Source organism: Diabrotica undecimpunctata, chromosome 9 (assembly GCF_040954645.1).
Source record: "Diabrotica undecimpunctata isolate CICGRU chromosome 9, icDiaUnde3, whole genome shotgun sequence".
NCBI classification, from domain to species: Eukaryota; Metazoa; Arthropoda; class Insecta; order Coleoptera; family Chrysomelidae; genus Diabrotica; species Diabrotica undecimpunctata.
The window spans coordinates 124,561,357-124,586,468 of NC_092811.1; the positions used below are offsets into that span (position 1 = coordinate 124,561,357).

General features: G+C 34.7%; 3 protein-coding genes across 4 annotated transcripts in view; all 3 read right to left on the reverse strand.

The window, feature by feature from the left end:
• Nucleotides 1-4,280: 4,280 nt before the first annotated feature.
• On the reverse strand, nt 4,281-6,199 carry La (La autoantigen-like). Its single transcript, XM_072545193.1, has 2 exons — nt 5,778-6,199; nt 4,281-5,070 (listed from the first exon to the last, which is right to left on the reverse strand). The coding sequence occupies exons 1-2, from the start codon at nt 6,088-6,090 to the stop codon at nt 4,364-4,366; spliced, it is 1,020 nt and encodes a 339-aa protein (XP_072401294.1). The 5' UTR covers nt 6,091-6,199; the 3' UTR covers nt 4,281-4,363.
• Nucleotides 6,200-8,290: 2,091 nt separating this feature from the next.
• LOC140451405 (S-formylglutathione hydrolase) lies at nt 8,291-10,214 on the reverse strand. Its single transcript, XM_072545196.1, has 3 exons — nt 9,609-10,214; nt 8,769-9,231; nt 8,291-8,543 (listed from the first exon to the last, which is right to left on the reverse strand). The coding sequence occupies exons 1-3, from the start codon at nt 9,815-9,817 to the stop codon at nt 8,352-8,354; spliced, it is 864 nt and encodes a 287-aa protein (XP_072401297.1). The 5' UTR covers nt 9,818-10,214; the 3' UTR covers nt 8,291-8,351.
• Nucleotides 10,215-10,409: 195 nt separating this feature from the next.
• LOC140451404 (uncharacterized) overlaps nt 10,410-25,112 on the reverse strand; it is a 326,716-nt gene continuing 312,013 nt past the window's right edge. For both annotated transcript variants that reach the window (XM_072545195.1, XM_072545194.1), the window contains exon 8: nt 10,410-11,828. In XM_072545195.1, the coding sequence (XP_072401296.1) occupies nt 11,700-11,828 (129 nt within the window). In that variant the 3' untranslated portion in view covers nt 10,410-11,699. The remainder of the gene's footprint in view (nt 11,829-25,112) is intronic.

Consider the following 25,112-nt stretch of genomic DNA (forward strand, 5'->3'; position numbering starts at 1 on the left):
CTTTAAGTCGATTAAAAACGTTTTCTAAATTCCTCAAATGATCTTCGAATGTCTCCCCCAAGACGATTATGTCATCTAAATAAACCAGGCATGTTTTCCAAGATAACCCTCTCAACACATTTTCCATAAGCCTCTCAAATGTCGCAGGAGCATTACAAAGTCCAAATGGCATAACGTTGAATTGCCACAATCCAGATCCTGTGGTGAAGGCTGTCTTTTCTTTATCGACTGGGTCCATTTCTACCTGCCAGTATCCAGACTTCAAATCTAAAGTAGAAAACAATTTACTTCCAGCCAATGTGTCCAATGTGTCATCGATCCGAGGCAGAGGATAACTATCTTTCTTGGTAACGTTGTTCAGCAAACGGTAATCCACACAGAACCTCGTCGTTCCGTCTTTCTTCTTAACCAGGACCACCGGAGAGACCCATGGACTCGTAGAAGGTTCTATCACCCCGTCTTTCTTCATTTCCTGAACAATCGTTTCAGCTTCCTCTCTCTTCGCCTGTGGTAATCGTCGAGCTGTTTGACGAATTGGCTTAGCATTACCAGTATCAATTTTATGCTTAACAACGGTAGTTCTTCCCGTCTTTCCTCCTTTCGGTACGAAAATATCACGATACTGCCGAAGAAATTCCCTTAATTTCCTTTTCTCCATCTGATTTAGAGACTGTCCTGCAACTGCAACCATTTGGTCGAATTTGTCGTTGGAATTATCAGATGTTGTCGCCTGACGAATTATGGATGTCACAGGTACACAAGTTCCTACTTTTGTCTCTTTCTTTATGGTCACTGGGTAGTCGTTGACATTGATAAGTCTCACAGGAATTTCTTTAGCCGAAGTCACCAATTCCTTTCCAATTATGATTCCACGGCCAACCTCATCGTCGTGGTTCCAAGGCTCCATCATAACAGGTCTCCCTTCGTCTACAATTCCCTGTAGTCGCGCTACTATGATCGTTTCGCTTCTCGCAGGCACGACTGTATCTTCTGTAATGGCTGCTTGCACAGTGTTGTCATTATGTGGATGGAGAAATACCTCCTCGTTGCCAACTTTGATTACCTTATTCTTAAAATCCAATTGGAATCCATGCATATTCATTACGTCCATTCCTAATATAACATCCTCTTCGATGTCAGCAACTATAACAGTATGGACGAACTTTTCTGCTCCAATTCCCAATTGTACCTGGATTTCTCCATGAATGTTAGCATTTTCACCTGTAGCGGTCCGAAGTCGCAACCTCGTTGGTAACAGTTTCTTTCGGCTGTTTATAACTGTCGGGCGTATAATGGTTCTGGTCGCTCCGGTATCCACCAACAACGTATGCTTTTTACCATTTATGTCTCCATCGACATATACACTATCTTCACGACATTTCAAAGAAGCTATTAGTATGAGAGGGTCTTTGGAAAAGTTCTGGGTCGAAGCTGCCCCCCTAAGGCTGACCCGTTCTAGTTTTCCTGATGGTGAGTTTCTTGATTTGCGTCGTACCTAGGGTGCTTACAGGAGCTTCGTACGTGTCCTATTTCGCCACAATTCCAGCATCTGATGGTCTTCGTTTTCTTGTATGTCATGCTTTTCATCATATTAACGAGCTGGTCAAGTTTATCTTCATCTCCTTCCTCTTTTACAGTCCTAACTTTACTGTACCCGCCAGAGGCCTGCGTAGCTGACTCGTATTCGAGGGCGGCGGATAGGACATCAACCAGCGTCTTGTGACGAGCTAATCGCAGTGTTCTCTGCATTTCATGATCACGAAGACCATCAATAAACGTTTGAACGGCCAATTTTTCCATCATGTCTTCGGGAGCTGTTGGATAAGCATATCGTACTAATCTGGCAATATCTACCTCATATTCTTGAAGAGCCTCATCTTTCTTCTGTCTACGATTTTTAAGCTGTGACTGATATACATGCTCCAAATGTTCGTGGCCATATCGCATATTTAACCTCTTCTTCAGTTGTTCGAAATCATCGGTCTCCTCTACGGCTATGGTCTGAAGCACATCTAAGGCATCTCCTCGAAGAGCGATAGTCAGGTTTACAGCCTTTTCTTTTTCAGACCATCCATTTGCTCTTGCGGCTGATTCGAACTGTTTCATGTAGTTGTTCCATGATGATTTTCCGTCGAAAGTTGGGACTTTAACATGAATAGAACCTCCACCTCCTTCAAATTTCGGCCGTGTCTCCAACTTAAATTTCGTCTCGTCTTCTTTTATCTCCACTGTAATCGGATTGTTACCTCTCTCTGCTGTCCCTGTTTCTTCCATCTTCCTTTCCATCTCTTTAATCTTTTCTTCGAAGGCCAACTTATCGGCAGCAACTTGGTTTTTTAGCGAAGACACTCTATCGTCAAGAGCAGATATTTCAGAAGTGACTTTAGAGATGTTAGCAGAAACTTTGCTTTCCAGAGAAGAAATCTCGTTAGAAACTTTGCTTTCTAAAGAAGCGATGTCGCCGGATACTTTGTTCTCCAATGATGCGATGTCGCCGGAAACTTTGGCTACATCAGAAGACACTTTCGAAATATCGTCGGAAACTTTGTTCTCTAATGATGCGATGTCGCCGGAAACTTTCGAAATCGACGAGAGGACAGCATCATGTTTGTCTTCAAATATATAAGTCTCTGGATCTAGTCCTTCTTCTAGCAAAGCGTTCTTTAGTCGTTGGACTAACTCAGCCTTTTTTCCGATAGAAGCTAATTCTCTGTCTTCAAGATGTCTTCTTAAATTAGTCACTGTCAGCTCATAAATCGTAGCCATTTTCACAATTTATTTTATATTCACTTGTATTATTATTATAAGTCTAATTTATGTTCGATCTCACTCTGACACCATTTGTAATGAAATTTATTTAACTGCTCTGTCTTTATTTAATTTATAATGTCTTTATTAATTTATTATATTGTTCTTATTCTAGTTTATTAAAAAGCACGATAATTTATATAAGTTTATTAACCACTAATTATTACATAATTTATTATAGGCGAACGTAACAAATTCGCGAGCGCGGGTTCAGAATTAACTGTTCCTTCCAAATAAAATGTCCTTTATATATGCCATTGCCTTTACGCTAGAATCATCGAACAGCCTTCTCGATTAGTGACGAAATTATAACGGTAAGGCAAACGGGTATTTTTACATCGGCTCGACCGTTTCTGGAAGGTCCATTCAGGTAAATTTCTGCCGGCTAATAGAATACTCTCGTAAAATCTAAAAACAGAACACATTAGTCATAATATTTACGGTTATTTTAGGCCAGGATAATTATCGTAACACTATAAACGACAGCAGTATCCCCAATCTGTAAGTATGGATCTAAAAAGCTATTTCATAAAGCACCTGTTCGAGAACTGGAACAATAAATGGAAATCCACACCATCAAAGCTTCAGGAGATACAACAATAAGATTGGACCATGGCAACCACCCGAGGTATCCAGACAAAAGCAAATAATTATTTCCGTTTACGACTTTTTCTCATGAACATTTTGTTTAAGAAAGAAGGCCTAATTTGTGATGAGTGCGGTTCACCCCTTACGGTAAAACATGTGCTAGTGGAAAAGTTCAATGGTCACAGAGTTAAATACCATTTACCAAACAATCTTAAAGACATTTTAAATTCAAAAAAACACTATATTTAACCTACTTTTGTTTTTAAAAGACTTATTTACTAAGCAAAATGTAAATTATCATTCCTCTAATAACTTTATTAGGTTTAAAGGGGGCTTTTTGTAAAAAAAGTAAACTTATCACATACAAACTAATTCTAAGAACTGCAAGTAAGATATAAAACCAAAACATCATAGAAAAAGCCACAAAAAATCATATGGCAGATGCTGAAAGATGAGGTTTCTTTAGTGCAAAAATGAGCTAGACCATAAAAGGGAGTCATAATACAATCATATTTAGTATTATTAGAAATACTGCAAATAAAAATCTTCAAAAACATTGGGAAAGAAGTTCAAATATCCAAATGATAATTACCAAATATAAAGAAATACTGAGTTGAAAATTTCTGGAGTAAGAGAGAAAGATGTGGTAGTGAAGCATAGCCACGACATTTTGAAGGAGATTGATGTTTTTATGATCTAAAATTGTAACTTATCGTGAACATCCCAGATACGTATAAATGCAAAAAAGATTGATTATCTCGGACTATGATCCCAAAATTTCCAATTTTTTAATATCTGTACGAAACAGAAAAATATTGAGCATAACAATGAAACTACATTATTTTGAAGTATATTAAGTAATGGATTTAAAAATAAAAACAATATTTGTAAAAAAAAACCTTTATTTTTAACCTAATTTTTACAATATCTAAACAATTAGATAATAAATGATTACATATTTTGTGTATTAGTTCCTTTTACTAACTTTTGCATCTCTTCTTCCACCACCAAAGTTGCCCTTTCGTTTTCTGTTATTTGAATTTTGTTTCTTATTTTTTCTAATCTTTAGAATAGAATCTGAAGTTTTCTTTAAATATTCATCTTCTTCGTCTCCTTCTAACACTCTCAATTTAATGTTGGACTTTCCAATTTCAAGTGTGGCATTATCAACTGTTTTAAAGAACTCGACAGCTTCATTTTCTTGAGCAAAACGTAGATATCCCTCCAAATCGCCCTGATCAAAATCAACAAACTTGACTTCAATTTTGCCCACTTCTTTCACCTTTTCTTTAAGTTCTTCTCTTGATACAGTTACACCTTCCTCAATTCCAGAGAAATGAATCACTGCTCCTTTAGGGAACTGAAGCGGTGTACCAGATTTTTCACTTGCCCTGTGAGCAGCTTTCTGATCTTTTCTGTCCTGTATTTCTTTTTTTTTGTCGTCAAAATATACCTTTTGGAACTTCCTGATTAATTCTGTTTCCCCATATTTCACGCTTTCTTGTTCAACGAATTTTTTGCAGGTTTCGACATCTTTGAAAATAATAAAACATGAACCCTTAAATTTATGATCTTTGGTGGATCTACGACTGCATGATTCAACTGGTCCATGTGGCTCTAGGAAACTGATAATGTTGTTAAAATCTTCATCCAACGGAAAACCTTTCGCATAGGCTAAAACATACAAATACAATAAACAGATTAGTTAATTTATTTTGTGAATAGTATTTGTTAAAATAATATATGAATCGTTTATGCTTAAAAAGGAGTAAGCGCCATTTGCTACTGTTACAGTAAAAACCCTTCTCTAAAAAGGTAAAAATGGAAAAAATTTTAATAGTGAACAAACCAAAGTTACACAGGAAAAGAGTTGTGCGACGAATATAAGAAAAATGTTATAAAGTAGAACATAATAAAAGGTATTTCATGTTTCTCGAAAAAGTAGAAAATGGTACTTACTCTCTTTCAACAATAAACGATTCATATGGAGATGATTAACCAAAGAAAAAGAATAGAACTATTATTTTAATAAACTGAAGCTAAAACTAAGTCGAGATAAGTAACAACCCACAAAAACATGTATATCAGTAGAAAAACCACAATTGATAGAAAATTTTTCCAATGCTCCCTGCATTTTTGTCTAAAGAACAAACATTTCAACTGATTTATTTTGTAATAATTGAGAGCATTGTGAAATAAATTATATTGGACCCAATTATTCAAACATAGCTAAAATAAAAATTAAACATAATAGAAGACCAAATATATCAAATGAAGACCAACAATTTTAAATATGAACTATGAAATACAAGAATCCAGAAAAACAATATTTCGATGCCACAAAATAGTTTAATAAAAAAGTCATGTAAATTACCACATACCTGTCCTCTCCATAATCTCTTTGCGTCTTTCATCATTCAATTCTGGACTAGGTTTTTCTGGATTGCGTCTAAGTTTTTTACGATCTTCGCTTACCACAACTAGGCCATTTTCAGATTTTTCAATTGCCTTTGCGATTACTTCTTGGTCAGTAGATAACGACGAAAGGCGTTTGAACGTTAACAAAACGTCCAAAGTAATCCACCCTTCATCCTCCTTTATTTTCTCTTGTAAGAACTTATCACGCGGTAAATTGATGTCTCCGAAATAATATTCGATTTGCTTGATGATCTTCTGCTCCAAATCGTTAGCCATTATGAAAATTTGCAGTCGGTATATACTTAAAAATAAATTATTGTGGTAAACACGTGTGTTCTATAACAGAAGCACAATTAATGAAGAAATTAACCTAACAAAAAAATTCAACAAACAGCCGAATGATGCGCGATGTTTAAATCGATTGTGTCAATCATTTGGTCATATTCGATTGGCCTCTTCCGGCTGTGTTATGTAGCTAGTTATCTTTACATCCAAAGGATATCTTTATTTTTTTATTATCAGTTATGTGTACATTGTACACTTATTAATTAAAGAGATTACTTCTTATCGATTGGTATGATGTTTTGCATGGGTCTAAAATCCTATTTAGTGAGACTCGAAACATCAAGACACCTATAGTATCCTTGCGGTATACCGTAATATACATAATAAACATACATTATACACTTATTATTATAATTAGATTATAATATATTTTTTTATAACAACTCAAGAAAACGACTGGATCGATTTGGTTAATTTTTATTTTAAAATATTTGGATGAAATAAAATTATAAAAAATTAAATTAAAATATTGTAGTAGTAGGTAGTATAAAAAATATTAACAATTCAGTAATAAATAGGCATACAATTTCATTAACCTACATAGTAATATAACATCCTATAAGAAGTATTCACTTTTGTCATAGCTTTCCAAGTGCCACTCTTTTTTTGATTCTAATAATATGTTGCTTTAACATATATTTTTGTGTCCCCACTTTTTTGTTAAACTACTATTTCATACCTTCATACCATATAAAAAAGGAGATAAGAGGGAATGCCATAATTATAGGCCAATTACATTGCTAAATGTAATATACAAAATTCTTTCTGGTATAATCCACAATAGATTATTAGAATACTCCGAAAATATAATTGGTGATTATCAAAATGGATTCAGACCAAATAGAGCCACTACAGATAACATATTCATACTAAGAACGATACAAGAGAAAGCTTATGAATACGACATAGACCTATATAATATGTATATAGACTTTAAACAAGCTTTTGATAGTGTGAAAAGAGACAGAATGCTGGAAGACCTTTGTAATCTAGGTATACCTAAGAAATACATCAGCCTCATAAAAATGACGTTGCAGGGTTCAAAAGCGGCAGTCAGAGTAAATGGAGAACTGACTCCCCTGTTTAACATCAACATGGGAGTAAGACAGGGAGATGCCCTATCAACCATGCTATTCAACCTAGTTCTTGAGGCAGTCATCAGAAAAACCAATATAACCGGCCATATAAACACCAAATCAGTACAAATTACTGCATATGCAGACGATGTAGCCATCATTAGTAGGAATAAGCCACGACTAATGGAAGTGTTCAAACAAATTGATCCTGAAGCAAGAAAAAGAGGTCTCAGTATAAACGAAGCATATGACAGTCAAAAGAATAACTGACAATGAAAATAATATCACAATAGACAACTATACTATCGAACGAGTGGATGCCTTTACATATCTCGGCACAGAAATCAATCAGAAGAACTCCATAAGTAGCGAAATTATTGCACGTATTTCCAGCGGGAATCGTACATACTATGCTAATAAAAGATTGATGACATCGAAATTATTAGACAAAATAACCAAAATGACTATCTACAGAACACTGATTAGACCCGTAGTAACCTATGGATGTGAAACTTGGGTAATGACGAAAAAAGATGAAGCCCAACTCAGGACATTCGAGAGAAAAATACTGAGGAAAGTATATGGCCCGGTACAAGAGGAAGATGGCACATAAGGAATCAGGAGAAACAACGAGGTTAATGAGTTAAATGAAGGTTATGACATTGTAAGATTTGTGAAAAGTCAAAGACTGTCATGGCTGGGACATGTGCAGAGACAAAACGATGCAAAAACAACAAAGAAAATGTTATAATGGAAGCCCATAGGAAGGCGAAAAAAAGGAAGGCCCAGAACGAGATGGTTGGATGACGTGGAAGACGACCTGAAAACAATGAACATAAGACAATGGAGAAGAAGGGCACAAGAGAGATCTGAATGGAAGGACATAGCCAGACAGGCAAAGACCCATCCAGGGTTGTGATGCCAAAAGAAGAAGAAGAACTATTTCATACCTCATTTTTTTTTCAATTTAAAGGTCTTTACCTTTTTTGTATTATATCTTTTACATGCCTATAATAAACTGGTGTATGAACCCATGGACTGTAAAAAATTGAAGATTTTGTTTCAAATTATTTATTTTAAATATATAATCTGCCAAAATAAAATATTATTGATAGTTTATAACTTTTTTGACAATAGATGTTCAGCATGATATTTTATATGTTCCCCAATAAACGATGCTATATAAAAGTAACTGTGGTTATATCCTTCCCTCTTCTTTAAAATCACTGGTACTCCAGAAGCTTTACATGCTTGGACTAGATTTTCTGGTAATAGTTGTTCACTTTTAAGGAAATTGTCTTCTAAACCCTACAAAACAATAAAAATCAATAAAAACATAGTAAATCATATACATAATCATAAAAACAACAGTAATAAAAGAAAACTTAATTATGTATTCTATATTTTCACAAAATTTAATGAAAAAGGAATGAATTTGAAGTAAATATTTGAAAAATACCCAAAACATACTTAGTTTGGTACAAGAAACACCACAAATTTTCTTTTTACAAGATAGATTAAAGTTTATAATACCTGATCTAATAGTAACTCTAGTGGAGGTCCATTGTACTTTTTAACTAATTCTGTAGCATCCCAGTCCGTCCAAGAAGAGCCTTCTTCTGGTCCCAAATATCCTGAAAATGCTTTAACACCCCATGGGCATTTGGTTGGATTAGAAATAGCAGCAAATGCGGATACAGATTTATACAATCCAGGATTCTTTAAAGCACTTATTAAAGCGCCATGACCTCCCATACTATGACCCATTATTGACTGTTGGCCTTCAGCTACTGGAAAGTTTGCATTCACTAACTTTGGTAACTCGGAAGTAACATAACTGAACATCCTGTAGTTTGTTTTCCATGGTTCTTGAGTCGCATCAACATAAAATCCTGCTGCAACTCCAAAGTCCCAACTGTCAGAATCACCAGGAATGTTAAGGCCTCTGGGTGAAGTGTCAGGATTCACAATTATCACTCCATACTCTGCAGCATACCTAATGACAAAACAATGGGAGTCATTCTAGTTACTAGAACATTTTTAGAGACTATTTAGCTAAAATATTGTTTTTTTTTGAAAAAAAATGTCCAAAAGACAGAATTTGACATCTTTTTTGTATGTATACTTGCATTTAATCAATAGGGACCAAGAAACAGGCAAATAAAGACAAACAATAAAGTTTCAAAGAGCCTTTACAGTTGAACAACTGAAGTAAATTATAACATTTTATGTAAAAATAATGACAGAAATTCTCTAAGCGGCTCAACTGCAGATGAACTCTTGAACAAACTATATATGAAATATAAAATACACAAAATCTAGTTTTCCTAAGAAATACTTACTATTAAGTACATTTGAATGGTTAAAACCTACCTTTGTGCTCCTGCTTTCTCAATGAAGTTGTTTTCGGAACAAGTAAGACCAGACAGCCAATAAATAACTGGAAGTTTTTTGCCCTCTTCCACCTGTGGGGGTAGGTAGACTCCAAACCTCATCTTAGTTCCAACCTCTTTGGAAGTATGAGAAAATATTTTTTGGTTACCACCAAATATTTTGTTTGAAGCTTCCTCCGTTAAAGGCATTTTTAAGAAGTTATTTGAAGAGTGGTGATAGTTAATTATTCCCGCTTGTAAGTGGGCACTAGAATTGTCGATCAAGTAATACCACAGGTCAAAATATCTAACCCCTTTTTTGACTTAGCCTAGATCCTTTACGATAATGGTCAAGGTCAGACTATGACTATAGATAACTTTTAATAAGTGTTAAAAATCAACTTTTATGCAAGTTGCAGTTTTGCTAATATTTAGAGATGACAATATGGGGTTATGTATGTTTATGACAAATAAAAATTGTATTACGAATTTGAAAAATCACAGCATTTGTACAGTTTCTGTAAAATCAGAAAGTTATTTCATTGAATATAAATAAATTTCATGGAGAAATAAACTTTTTTATATTTCTATATGTCAGATAAAAATAGAAGCACTGCCAACACTGTAACTGTCATTTTTGTAAGTTTGATTTTGTTTTTAACAGATGGCGCCTTAAGATTGATTCAAAACTACAAATTCGTATTTAAAATTCATTTATTTAAATTTTTTACACAAAATTGCTATTTTGTTATGTTTCTTCAGTAGATTAAGGAACATAAGACAAAAGGAAAGAACAGGAGGAAGGAAAATAACAAGATATGTAAAATTTTTAAGTATTTTTATCTAAAATCGGTTCAAATACACTGCTCCAAGAAAATAATGCATAAATCGGTAAATTTAAAATTCCTCATTTGATTTGTTTTAAAGAATCGTGCAATTTAATGCAGATACATTATTTTTATATTAGTTTTAAGTGCTAGTTTATGATGTAAATACGGTTTTATTGATTTGAAGTGATGTGAGTGAGACAAGCTAATTGGATAATTATCAAATTCTCATTAGGATGTCAGGGTAAGATCTAATTATTAATTGATTATTGCTTAATATATAGTATCTTGCAGTAAATTAGGTACCTCTAAAGTTTCTTTTTGTAAATTTGGTACCTAGTTAACTTTAACATGACAATCTTATTAAAAATATTCATATCTCTAAAGCCCAACTGGAGGTTTTATTGCCTTAATTTCTTGGAACAGTGTTTTGTTTTAATTCAAGTTGGTAGCTGTAAAGTATACTGACTTCTTTTGCGAGCCAACACAAAAATAACAAAACTGCTTACAGCGAGATATTTCCTTATATATTCTTCGGTATCAACATATTTTATCCCTTAGTCTCCCCAAGATACTATTCAGTACCGACGATTCTAGAATCTTATATCATAAAAATTATATATTATCCCCTTCATTTAAAACCTAAGTGAACTTAACAAATCATAGCGAACGAGGTTAGAGAATGTTTGAATTTTCTGAAGACAATGAGATTATGATTATAAACACGAAGTATAAACTATCTAAATAAACACTATTTCCAAACAATATCAAAGATAATAACAAAAAATCAACAAGCTTTGATAACATTCTTGGATTGACGTAAAACACATTTTTTAGAGAAAACTACAACTCATCTTAATAAATGGTGGACCAGAATCGTATTAGACTCTAGTATAACAATTTTAAATTGAAGGTGATTCATTGGCAACATCGTACTTAAAGCGACCAACCGATATTCCACATCGACTTTGCAGAGACGGACCAAAATAATATTTTAAGTGGTCTTAAAAGTATGCGTGATAAATCATTGTTATAAAGTATAAAGTCTCAGAATGTAACAGGAGACCAAGGGTTACAGTACAAATAGAAGAAAAAGTAGTCTTTGGTCTGTTTCAATGAAAGAAGAGTGCACTAAATGTCAATATGGCACATAGCACGGTTCATCACAACACAGGTATCACGATTCTTTAAAAACAGTACGTACGTTGACCTGGACACGTGGGTGAATGGGGAAGAGTCGGGCCTCCGTGGCCCTGACACTCGTGTCATCCGTAGTAGTACTGACCGTGTGAAGTGCTATTTGAAGTTGTTGTAATGTCTGTTTCCATGGATAGTGTGAGTCTTCTAGGATTATTTCCCATAGTGTGAGCGTCAATGTGAGGATACCGGACAACCTATAACATAAATTATGTCATTATAAACATTAAAAGTACCTATCAGAAACAGCTTTCAAAATCGAGTTATATCTCTAGAGACTCTAGAGCAGCGTTTCGTGGCCCACTAATTTTTTTTGAATAGCCTAGTGTGTGTGTACAAGAAAACATATTTAAATATTTATTATAGTTTTATATATTTTTATAAAAAATCATTAGCTTAATCAAAAATGTAATAAAACAAGATAAAAATTAAATACTTTATTGATGAGAAGTATGCAGTTATTTCTGTTTAACTGAAAACTTCACGTTTGGATGAAAAGACGTTAATTTTATTCTCAGGTCCGGTTCGATTTCCAAACGGTTCCTATATTTATTTTTGAGGAAAACCAGTGTTGAAAATCCTGCCTCACACTTATAGGTCATAACAACCGGAATTAGAAACTTTATCGCTTTTTCTGCTAAAATTGGGTACTTCTAGCGGCAAGACAGTCAAAAATCTATCAGTGGTATTTTGTCAAATATCTTTGACTGCCGTATCACACGATAGTTCAATTACGGACTCAATATCTCAATCCGGAAGTCCTGTCCCGGATTCTACGTCCATTGTAAATGAATTCCTTATTTATGCTTTGTGGCTGTGGATGGGGAAAATATTCCTTCCTTGAAATTTCATCTGGCAATAAACTCACGTTATACTCTTTTTGTAATACTCTTAGCTTTGTAATTTCCTGCTTCCGCGCGACTTGTTAGCAAATTAAGTTTTTTTGTTGCAGCTTTCACCTTCGCTTGTACTTTAAATACAGTTACATTGCTACCTTGTAATGTCATTATTTAAATTTTTCAAAAAGTTAAAAATATCACAAAGGTAGGCTACCTCGATTAACCAATTGACATCAACTGTTTTTCAATTAAAATATTGCATCCCTAGCCATTGGTGGATGTTGTTCTAATAAAATTGAAATTTCTTCCTTATTCAATAAGTCTTTTTAAAACATTTCCTTTTGATAGACAACACATTTCGCAGTATAAAAGAAGATGTTTATGTTCACTTCCCATTTCTTTGCACAAAGCAGATTATACTTGTGTGTTCGGCGCAGTGGCAATTTTTTGACAGCTAATGCCTCTACGTGGATGCTATAATGCACCCAAGCACATTCTGGTGCTACGGCTTTGATCCTCGAAAAAGTCCAGTATGAGCGCATGCCATTGCCCGTGCTTCATCTCTACTTGGTCATACACATTTATTCCATTCCATTGTCATTAATGCAGTTATAAATCAGACTAAATATTACTTCAGCCGTTGTTCTTGTTGACAAAGATTTAAAAAACAGAAATTCTTCGTGAATAGTATTTTCAAAATCGTATCTTACAAAACACATTGGATTAGCATTATCTGATATGTCTGTACTTTCATCAACTTGCAAGGAAATATAGTTACACTCTTTTAAGTGACCTATAATAGTTTCTTCAATATTACTTGCCATCTCCACAATCCTACGCTTCACTGTGTTATTTAATAGAGCCAGCGAATTCACTTGCTTCTCCTGCTTTTTATCACATGTCCGATATGCTACTATTTTCATTGCTGGAACTATTCATTTCTCGGCAATTGTTTGAGGATAATTTTGATATTTCATCAGAAGCCAGTACAAGGTTTTCAGATTGAGCGTTCTGAGAAAAATTCAAAGACATAGTCTTTTTGGTAGCTAGTAATTCTCTCTTTTTATTTTATAAATCTTCAATTTTGAAGGTTTCATGGACTCATCAGAAATTGAAGCAAAACAATTACCACATAATGGCTTTTCATCAGTACCCTTTATAAAACCAAACTGTAAGTAATCTTCAGAATATTTTCGGGTCCAGGACGCCTTCTTTTTTGTGACAGCTGTAGACTGCGCATCGAGCGGCCGTTTGTAATTACCACTCGTACCTGCCTCTGGATGGACATTACCACAGCCACCTAAAGCTTACAAGCCGTGAAATAAAAATGGCAACGCCGCATCAGCTGTTAGAAGTAGTCCGACTGTAAAGAGCCCAACAAAGTAATAAATAAAAGAGGAACATCATAATATTCGCTATAAAGTTAGAATTAAGTAAAAAAATCGTACAAAATAGTCTGATAAGGTACATATATCTATATCACATCTATTAAAACTGCAAAACATTGAATACAATGAGGTGTAATATTAATAGAATTTAAAAGTAATACTAGTGCATTCAGCTTACACTATTTACATAATTTATGTTAAAAAAAAAGAAAATAATCTTTTGATATTTTTGTAAACAACTTGCAGTTTATTGAATTCTAGTATCCCTTGAGCGAATATTATATTTATTAAGAGTGGCTTAAAAAATGCTATTGAAATTCCAGGTATTTATTTTTTTAAAGTTGAAAGTTGTGCTTTTTAGATAAACTTTTAGTTAGTTTCTTTGTCATAATTTCCTTTTTCTTGTTTTTTGTGAAGTTATTTGACAAAATATTGGAGAAAATCACAGAAATTTTAAAATATAGTTCTCTAACAGCTGTTCGTAATGTTAATGTTTGAAATAACTTTTATACACTCATCACTGCACTGATTGTCAATATTTAATAAATAAAAACAAATCCTTTCTTCTAAAACTTTTATTTGCCAGTTCTTTAACTCAACCCTCTCACTCACACTTTGTAAAAATTTCTTGAAATCCACGATAAGGTCTTTGTTTTCGAGTTCTTTTATATTATTTTCTTCCCGGAGACTTATTTCTGCTCGTCTAGTTTCAGGATTTTTTCTTGTTGGTGGTTTTGGGTTAGATAAATATGACGGTTGGTTTTCAAAAATCATTGGTATCGCATTCTCTTTCAACTTGGGAAAAACCAAATTTCGTTGAAGAACCGTACCATTTTAATCAATGAATGACTCACTTTCAATAATATCCCTTGCATCAAAATGTTTTTTACATACTACCGAACTAGAAGTTATTGTGAAATCTTCACGGTTAATAGATCTAACCCACTGAGTACGAAGGTGATCGTTTTTCGGAAAAGAGAATGTACTTTGGGCCTTTCCATACTTTAAAGTAGTTGCATAATTTGATTTACAATTTGGTACACTGCAGTGTCTCGGCATCTGTAATTAAAAAAGAATGTTAGAATATCATATTACTACTCCCTGTACCAATAAATTAACATCGACTTGGGGTTTGTAATTACTAAAGCAGTGTCTGAATTTGTGAATTTAACAGTTTGTACGTATTATTTGTCTGAATAACATTATATCTAATTATTTAATGCTTCATACAATTATTACAATATACGTAAAAAATACTTACCTTTTATTTTAATCGAATAATTCACCAATAATACAAGAAATACAAACAAAATTAGCATAATCTCTCCAAGTAAACACAGGGCTATCGGACTACCTCCAACGTTGCCAATTTTCTCACTTCACGGCTTGTAAGCTTTAGGTGGCTGTGACATTACTCGACTGTCTATTAAAATTTTCGCTTGTAGAACTTGTACCCGACTACAGATCACTCGACGGTCTGTTTGTACCAGTCTTAGAAATTGTACTTTGTTTTATAACAAATTTATCCATTGTCAAATTTAACGTTATCAATATTCACGAAAAATGGAATAAAAGAAGCAGCAGTGTAGCGGACGGAAATTTGTAATTTTGTGGATGTGGTATTGTGAACTTAAAATAAAAGCGGTGACAAACAAAGATGTGAAACGGCGAGGCGGGGCGACCTGGCATTTTGCTTTCGTGGCCCGAAACCGGGTTGTTACCCACCGTTTGGGAAACTCTGCTCTAGAGTCTTTAAAAGACCATAATTTAGCCTTTCCACGTGTTTTTATTGCCAAGTTTAATATCATTAGAAAAATTAATGTCCACCTTATCTAGTTTTAAAGATTTCAACTTTCGAACTCCTTTGTTTAGTCAGGGTGTCCGGAATCTCAGTCTCCTGAGCATCCAGATCACTTTATATTTATCACTATTCACGAAGATTTCTATCACCACTACTATTATTACTACTACTATTAATTACGCGAAGATTCTTGGCGACTGGAACTAGATTTTAGAATAAAAAAGACGTTGTTGATTCGTGTATTAAGATTGCAGAAAGGTGTTCATGTTGAAGGCAAACAAATTTCGTCATCTCTTTTGTTAAGTAAATTAAAGAGTTTTTTAATCTTAAAGGCTTCTTGGATAATTCTTTGTTTATATAAACAGATGAGATTATAATTATGTAATTTATAAAATCAATTTTTTGACGTGTGTGGAAATAATGTTGGTTTAGGGTGGAATCGAAATTGCAAACGGAAGTGCAATGTTCATAAATTTGGTTTTCCATTCTTCGATTTGTTTGTCCCATGTAGATCGTCGGCACTCTGCGCAAGGAATTTCATAAATTCAGTGTTGTTCGTTTGGAATATTGCCTTGAACGGACAGGGCAAGGGATGGAAGTTTTTGTTGAGAGGTAAATATTGTCTTTAATCTTTTAGGTTTGGGATTTTTATCGATTTTCTCAGTAATACTTTTATTACAAGGAAGAATGGTTTTTGTAGGACGAGGGTTAATTCTCTAGATTGAGATTGAACGAGAGATATATGCATACGGATGCTCCTGTTAATATTAATTTTTCTAGTAATATTAATCTTCGCAATAGCAAAGCTCTTACTGAAATCTGTAAATCTTTTACACATTTCGTACAGCTCAAAAAGACAGAAAACGAAAATCGTTTTTGTTTAGGACTACCAAACTAGGTGACGCTTTTTGCAGCTGCCACTGGAGAAGTGGAAATAGCAGGACACATTCGCTGGCTTTCCGTGTACATGTTTGTATCTACCAGACTGTCTGAAGATGTAAGGCATACAGAAATAACGTTAAAACAGTCTATTGATACCAATTCAAACACGGAAAGTTTGACGAATTGTGCACCTTTCTCCGGAAGGCGAATTATATTTATTTATATATTCGGCGTCTCAATTCATATACGAGTTATTATTTGCGAGTGAGAGCTCTTCGGCAAGCCGGCATGCGCATTTAACATTGAAAGACAAAGTGAAATTTGCAGGACTGTAGATTAAACCGTAATTGTTCGCGTGGTAAGCGCAGCGAGCAGTTGGAATTATTTTTAAGGCTACAAAAGAAGTATTCAGAAAACAACTGACATTCAGACTCAGTGTAATCCCTAATGGTAGTATGTAGGAGCCACTTACGTGTAAAAACATTGCCAATAAGCATAAATACCCACCACTAAATATTGATTTCTTGTCCGGTCATAAGCTGAGCGGTGCACCAGTACGCGAACAACCGTGGAAAAAATTTGTTGTGTTTTAGTCGTGCTGTCTTAACGTCACCGCCGAGAAATTGTACTACCTGCGATTTTTATTATAGATCCTGTCCAAGAGAGACAACTTTTGGCGTGGTTAGATGAAATTGAAGCAGAGGAGAATGAAAATGAACCTGGTTTACAAGATGAAGAAGACAGTAATATAGACCAGTGTGAAAATTTAGGCCATGATACAGACTCCGAATTGTCAGCAGATTCTGATGACAATGATGTGGCTTCTATTTGTCGTAGAGGTGATCCAGTTTATCTTGGAAAAGATAGTATAACACAATGGACCGTTCATTCATAGCGAAAAACCAATCGCTCACGTAGGCGCAACATAGTTACTCGTATATGTTAATACCAATTGAATGCTGGAAATTGCTTTTCTCTGACGAAATGATAAACGAAATTGTGCAACATACCAATACGTATTTAGTAAAATGCGCAACCAGTGTTCTCGTGAAAGTAATACAGTATGTACCAATAGTGATAAAATTAGAGCACTATTTGACTTGTCGTACTTAGCTAGTTCTTTCAAAGCTTCTCATATAAATCTGGAAGATCTTTGGGCTACAAATGGAACTGCACCTGAATGTTTTTGGACAGTTATGTCAAAGAACCGATTCTGTATCCTACTTCGTGCACTACGTTTTGACAATATCCAGTCCAGAGCAGAAGGACGATAGCATGACAAACGATAGCACCCATTAGAAAAGTTTTTGACGAGTTTTTGGAAAAGTGTATGACTTACTATACAGTTGGAATGTATTGTTGCATTGACGAGATGCTTGAAGGTTTTCGGAAGTGTAGCTTTTGTCAATATATACACAGTAAGTCGGCAAAATATGGAATAAAAATGTTCTCAGTTGTTGATTCGTGAACTTTTTATGCAGCAAAGTTGAAAATATATGCTGGAAAGCCGGCAGAAGACCCTTTTGAGATAGATAATAGTCCTAGCAATGTGATTAAACGTATGGTAGAACCAATTGGCCATACTGGACGCAACATTACTTGCGGCAACTGGTTTACGTCCATTCTACTGGCTACTGACTTGCTACATAATTACAGGATAGCTCTAGTAGAAACCCTGAGAAAAAAATAAACCACAAATTCCTCCTCTTTTTGTAGCTATAAAAGGAACACCACTAAACAGCAGCATTTTTGGTAAAGATGGTAAAGACTCTCTTTTACTATCATACGTTCCCAAAACAAAAACTAAAATTTTCTGATGTTATCTACGTTTCATGATGATGACACAATTGATAAATTGTTTCTCAAATAAGTTGCCGACGGTCACTTAAAGCCTGTTTTTCATTGATGAATGTTACAGGAATAAATAGCCAGATAATTTATTATATCAATACTAATACTAAACTAGAACGCCTTAAATATCTAAGAGAAATTAGTACAGATCTCATCAGACCCCATCTGATAAGTCGGGCATCAATAACAACATTGCCAATATTATTACGACTGCAAATAAGACGCCAAGTAGGTCTTCTTGATGAAGAAACTTCAGTAGCAACTGCAGAAACTAAAGATAGAGTCAAATGTTTTTACTGTCCTCGAAGTAAAAATAGAAAAACCACTTCAAGGTGTGCAGATTGTTCAAAATCTATTTGTGGTGAACATATAATGACAATATGTTAAATATGCTACAATAAATGCTATGAGAGTGAATACAGTGTTTACATTTCTTTTATGTTATACAATTTTTTCTATATGTATTATTTCATTGGATATGGATATGAATGTTGATGTGAATGTTTGTTACGTTGATTTTGAAAAAGCATTTGACAAAGTAAGACATGAAAAATTAGTCTCAATTCTAAAGACAAAAGACATAGATCATAGGGACTTACGAATAATAACAAACTTCTACTGGAATCAAAGAGCACAAATCGTAATAGATAACGAACCCAGTTCAGAAATTGAAATCAGGAGAGGAGTTAGGCAGAGATGTATTATGTCCCCATTACTATTTAATGTATATAGTGAAGTCATTTTTATAGAAGCATTATTATCTCAAAGTGAAGCAATAATAATTAACGGAAGATCTATTAACAACATAAAATATGCAGATGACAACGTGATTATGGCAAGCTCTGCTGAACAATTCCAATTACTGCTAAATAAAACAAACAGTTTTTGTGAAAAATATGGACTAAAAATGAATATAAAAAAGACCAAATACATGATAATAACAAAGAAAACAAATATACCAACAAACATACATTTGGGAAATGTACCGGTAGAAAGGATTGATAAATACAAATACCTAGGAACCTGGATTTCAGACAATAATGATCAAACAACCGAAATAAGAGCCAGGATAGAAATAGCAAGAAATGCGTTTGTAAAAATGAAAACAATTCTCTGCAACAAAGACCTTAGATTAGAACTGAGAGTAAGAGCACTGAGATGCTACGTGTTTTCGATACTGCAATATGGACTTGAAAGCTGGACATTAAAGCAAAAACACATAAATAAGTTACAGTCTTTTGAAATGTGGTAATTACAGGAGGATGCTTAGAATAGCATGGACACAGAAGAAAACTAACATAAAAGTATTGCGAGAAATGGGCAAAGAATGCAAAATAATAAACACAATAAAAATAAGAAAGTTACAATATCTGGGACACGTAATGAGGGGACAGCGATATGAACTGCTAAGGCTGATAATACAGGGAAGATAAGAGGAGGAAGGAGTATAGGAAGAAGGAGAGTGTCATGGTTGAAGAGTTTAAGGGACTGGTTTAAATGCAGTTCTATAGAACTCTTCAGAGCAGCAGTAGATAGAGTAAAGATAGTCATGATGATATCCAATCTCCGATCGGGAGACGGCACTTAAAGAAGAAGATTATTTCATTAATAACAACTACATACATTCATGTTTTTCTTTTTCTTCTTAGTCGTTAACCTGATGCAGGTATCGTGATATCATGAAGCTATTAGCTAAATTTCCCAATGTTCCTCCACGTTTTTCTATCTTCTGCCATTCTAGCACATTCTGACGATGGAGCGCCAATGGTAGCAACAATATGGTCCGTGTATCGTGTGGGAGATCTACCTCTATTTCTTTTGCCTTCTACTTTTCCCTGGATGGTAAGTTTTTCAAGACCATTTCTTCGAAGCACATGCCCAAAGTAGCTTATTATTTGTTCTGATATTTGTGTTCTTAGTCTTTTCTTTATGTTTAGCTGGTCCAGTATGGATTCATTTGTTCTTCGGGCCACCCATGGTATTCTCAGCATTCGTCTCCAGCAGTACATCTCAAATACATCTATGTTCTTTTTGTCTTTCTCAGTAAGGGTCCAGCATTCTGATTCATAAGTAAAAACTGGAAAAACTAGACTTCTTACTAGTCTCATTTTTGTATCGGTAGTTATTTCATGGCTTTTCCAAATTTTTGTTAATTTTGCCATAGTGCTTTTTGCGATTGCTGACTGCCGCTTTATTTCTTCAGTACAGCCTCCTTTGTTGGTTATTAATGAGCCCAGATACACAAATTTATCTACAACAGCGATATTGTTTATCATGACCAGATGATTTTGATTGTTGTTAGCTCTGTCAATTATCATGATTCTCGTTTTATCTCTGTTTATTTTAAGGCCTCTGTTTATTCATGTTATTTATCACTAATAAAATTTTTAAAGCACCAGCAATCAACTAATTTTTGTTAATTATTGAATTGAAATGGCGACTGAGAGCAGCGTTCATAGGCGAACAATCGCGTCATTTCCTAATACGCGAACAATGACGCGAACAAAGTTTTAGGCTCTTACTGGAATCTGGCAATACGGCAATTAAAAAAAAAGTCTTACACAAGAATAAAAAGAAAGTTTTTATGAATTTGTATTTAAATTTGCTCCACATTTTTCTTTTATGCTTTACCAGATGTATCGAATAGTGTATTAATTATATCTAAGATTGTATAAACTGTAAAAAATGGGAAAAATATTCTAATTTATCTACCTAGTCAAAAATAAAACGTGAAAATCGACAGATACAGAAACCGTATCCATTAGACTATAAATGGGATTCGAATAATGAACCACGACAAGCGGCAGAAAATTATATCGTGCGTTTCGGTGAAGCGTTAACCCGCAACGCATCATCAGAAACATGTTGGTTCATAATGGGGGCAGAAAATTGTCCCTCTGTGGTGGAAGTAATTAATCAATGCTCGAGTGACACTCTTCAAGTGTCAACATTGAATAATATTTTAAGGGCAGGATAAAAATCCCGCAATTTCACAGAAAGGAAAATTGAAAATTGTTGTAATAAATTTTTAAAAGATGACCATCGCAAATCTTTACTCGAGTTCTTTTTATATACGAGGATTATTCGATAAGTACGTAGCCCTATATTGCACCGGTGATGTGAGTAGTTCAAAAATAAAATATTTAAATTTACCTACGTGAACCTTTTGTTGCCTGTGAAATATTCTGCCTTCAGGCGCAGATTAGAAAGTTTTTAAGAAATACATCATTGTGTACCAGGCGCCATTGTCACCCACATATTAAGTATACTCCTGCATATTTGGTTGTATGTTTCTTCTGCCCTATCTTTCTCGTGGATAATGTCCACTTGGAAAAGTACTTTGGGCCTACATCTGGCTACTACATCGTCAATAATCATCATCCATTCATCATCCATGTTACTATGTCCTGATAGAATATAACGTAACTCAGAATTCTATAATATTCCATTCTGACCCTCCCCAGTATAACTAGGTATAAAGGACTTTTGTAACTGCCGAGTAAGCAAGTCTTGTTAGTATAATATTTCCAAATATCTGCGTATTGCCATTCGAGAGAATAAGTTAAGCTAAATAAATTATCTGAGAAATATCTTTCTCAAATATTAAATTACATTAATCAGCTTTACCCTTCGATCCTCCATGTACCTCTGTTCTCAGAACTTCTTCCAATTCGATCCTATATTGAGTTGATTTTAGCTTAAACGCTTATTCGTAGACAAGACATTAAAGATCCGGATTGAATAAGTGCTAGTAGAATCAAATAGCTATGTTTGCAGCGCAATTCAATTCCGGAGTAAGCACCTCAATCAGATCTCCGGGAGGAGCAGTTACAAGTATAACAAAAAGAACAAAATTCAAAGAAGCCATCAGAATAGGCACATGGAACGAGAAAACCATGGCACAGGAAGGTAAAATTACTAATGCAGTACAAGAAATGGCACACATGAAATTGAATATTCTGGGAATAAGCAAAATGCGTTGGCCAGGTTAATAATTGTCATGGGTGACTTCAAAGGCAAAAGTTGGGGCCAGCAAAACATTATCTGCAGTTAGACCACTTGGACTAGGAAACCGGAAGGATCTGGGAGATAAATTGGAGATTTTTGAGGAAGCAAATTAATTAGTAATAATGAACACCTAGTTTAGGGAACACCCAGGATTCTATGGGAAAGACTATAAGAAATCAGATTGATTACATGCTAGTAAATACGATGTATAGGAACATATACGTCTGTCAAAACATACCCAGGGGCAGACATAAATTCTGATCATGTACCATTTGTAGGTAATTTTAAAGTCAGAATGAAGAAGGTTACGAGTAAGTCGATTGAGAAGTATGATGTTAGAAAACTGAGAGATGCCAATGTTCCACTGAAGGGGAGTGAAAACCTCAAAACAAAGGTAACTATATGAGAAGAATACTTGGAGAAACTTTTCCACGACCTTAGAACAATACATGAACTCACCATTGAAAAAAATTCAGGTCCCGAAATCCCACCAGAAGAAATAACAGCAGCCGCCAGACAAATGAAGTTTGCATGGTATAGAAAGACGTCAACACAGGTATTCCGTATAACAACCAAAAAAGTCATCATAGCCAGAATGATCACCAACGTTTGGAATGGAGAGGCACCCTAAGAAGAAGAAAGCTTATCGTATTTTGGACCCATAGCTAGACTAAGTTAAGGTAGAGGGAGATTGGTGGTTGAAAGAAAAGTAAGTGGTAGAAGAATCCGAGGAAGATCTCCACTTTGATGGTCAGATCAAATAAAAAGAAGCACAGGTTACTTTCTCCCTCTCTCTCTCCGAGACAGCACATCACAAGTAGGAGAGAGTAGAATGTATGGAAGAATAAAGGATAGATGGAGGAGGAGGGCGTTACCTTTTCCTGTTATCTTCATTTGCTTCATCACTTTGTATCGAATTAATATGTTGTGGAGTACAAGTATCTTCATATACTACTCAAACTGTAAACAAGTAGATAACAAGTAAACCATGGAAAAAAATATGATAATAACTGGAGACTGATGAACGCTTTATCTTCTTCTTCTTCATGTGCCTTGTCCGTTCCGAACGTTGGCAATCAACATGGCTATTCTGACTTTGTTTGCGGCAGATCTGAATAGTTCAGCAGATGACAATCCGAACCATTGCCGCAAGTTTTGGAGCCACGAGTGTCTTCTCCTCCCTGGACCCCTTCTGCTGTCTATTTTCCCTTGGACGATCAGTTGTAGTACTCTATATTTATTGTGTCTCATAACGTGACCCAAGTATTCCAACTTTCTTTTCTTTATACTTATTCCTACCTCTCTCTCTTTACCTATCCGGCGTAGTACCTCTTCGTTGGTCACGTGCTCAGTCCAGGATATACGTAATATACGTCGGTAAGCCCACATTTCGAAGGCCTCTACTTTTTTCATCAATGTTGCGGTCATTGTCCACGCCTCCATTCCATTTAACAAAACCGGGAATACATAACATTTCAGAAGTCGAATTTTGAGAGGTAGGGTGAGGCTTTTAGAGGTGAAAATTTGCTTCATGCTAGTGAACGATGCTCTTGCCTTTTCTACCCTTATACGTATTTCCTTCGCTTGATCCCAATTTGAGTTAACTGTTTACTGGAGGTAAAGGAGAAACTGCAAAAATGTATTAATAATAATTTCAAAATACTTCATGAAAAAGAAACATCTCAGCCAACGAACAACATAGATAAAAAATGGCAAAACGTAAAAATGGCGATAACAGGTCCTATGAAGAAAATTCTGACTAAAGAAAAACCAAAAATAAAGCAAAGGTGGATGACTGATAAGATCCTTCTTCTCATGGACAATCGGAGAATAATGAAAGGAAAAAACGAACAAAGGTATAAACAAATACAGAAAGAAATCAAAATAGAAATCAGAATAGCAAAAGAAGATTTTTATAAAAGAAAATGTGAAGAAATAGAACAATTGCAGGCAAAACATGATATTTTTAATGTACATAAAAAAGTGAAAGAACTTGCAGGTACACAAAAACGTAAGCAGCCAAATACCCTGTATAATGTCAACGGAAACATAATAACAGAACTAGAAGAACAGTTGAAGACATGGAAAAACTATATTGAAGAACTCTTTGCAGATGATAGACAACAATCTGAGCTAAGTAACATACAAGGAGACGAAGGTCCAGAAATAACGGAAGAAGAAGTAATGTACGCACTAAAAAGAATGAAAAATGGTAAAGCCCCAGGTCCAGATGAAATACCAACGGAAATCCTTAAACTAATAGAAAAAGACTCGATTCACATTTTAGTTAAACTTTTCAATAGCATTTATACATAAGGAAAAATACCACAAGAATGGCTTTTATCCACCTTTGTTACTATACCAAAAAAGATAAATGCCAAACAATGCAGTGATTACCGTACAATCAGTCTGATGAGCCATGTACTGAAAATATTTCTGAAAATTATACACTCTAGAGTACACAGAAAACTGGAAATGGACATCAATAATACCCAGTTTGGATTCCGAAATGGACTTGGAACAAGAGAGGCGTTGTTTGCACTGAACGTTATGTCTCAAAGATGTCTTGACATAAATCAAGATGTATTCATGTGTTTCATAGATTACAACAAGGCCTTTGATAAAGTGCGGCATGATCACCTAATCAGACTCCTGACAGAAAAGAATTTAGATAAACGAGACATCCGACTAATAGCAAATATGTACTACAAT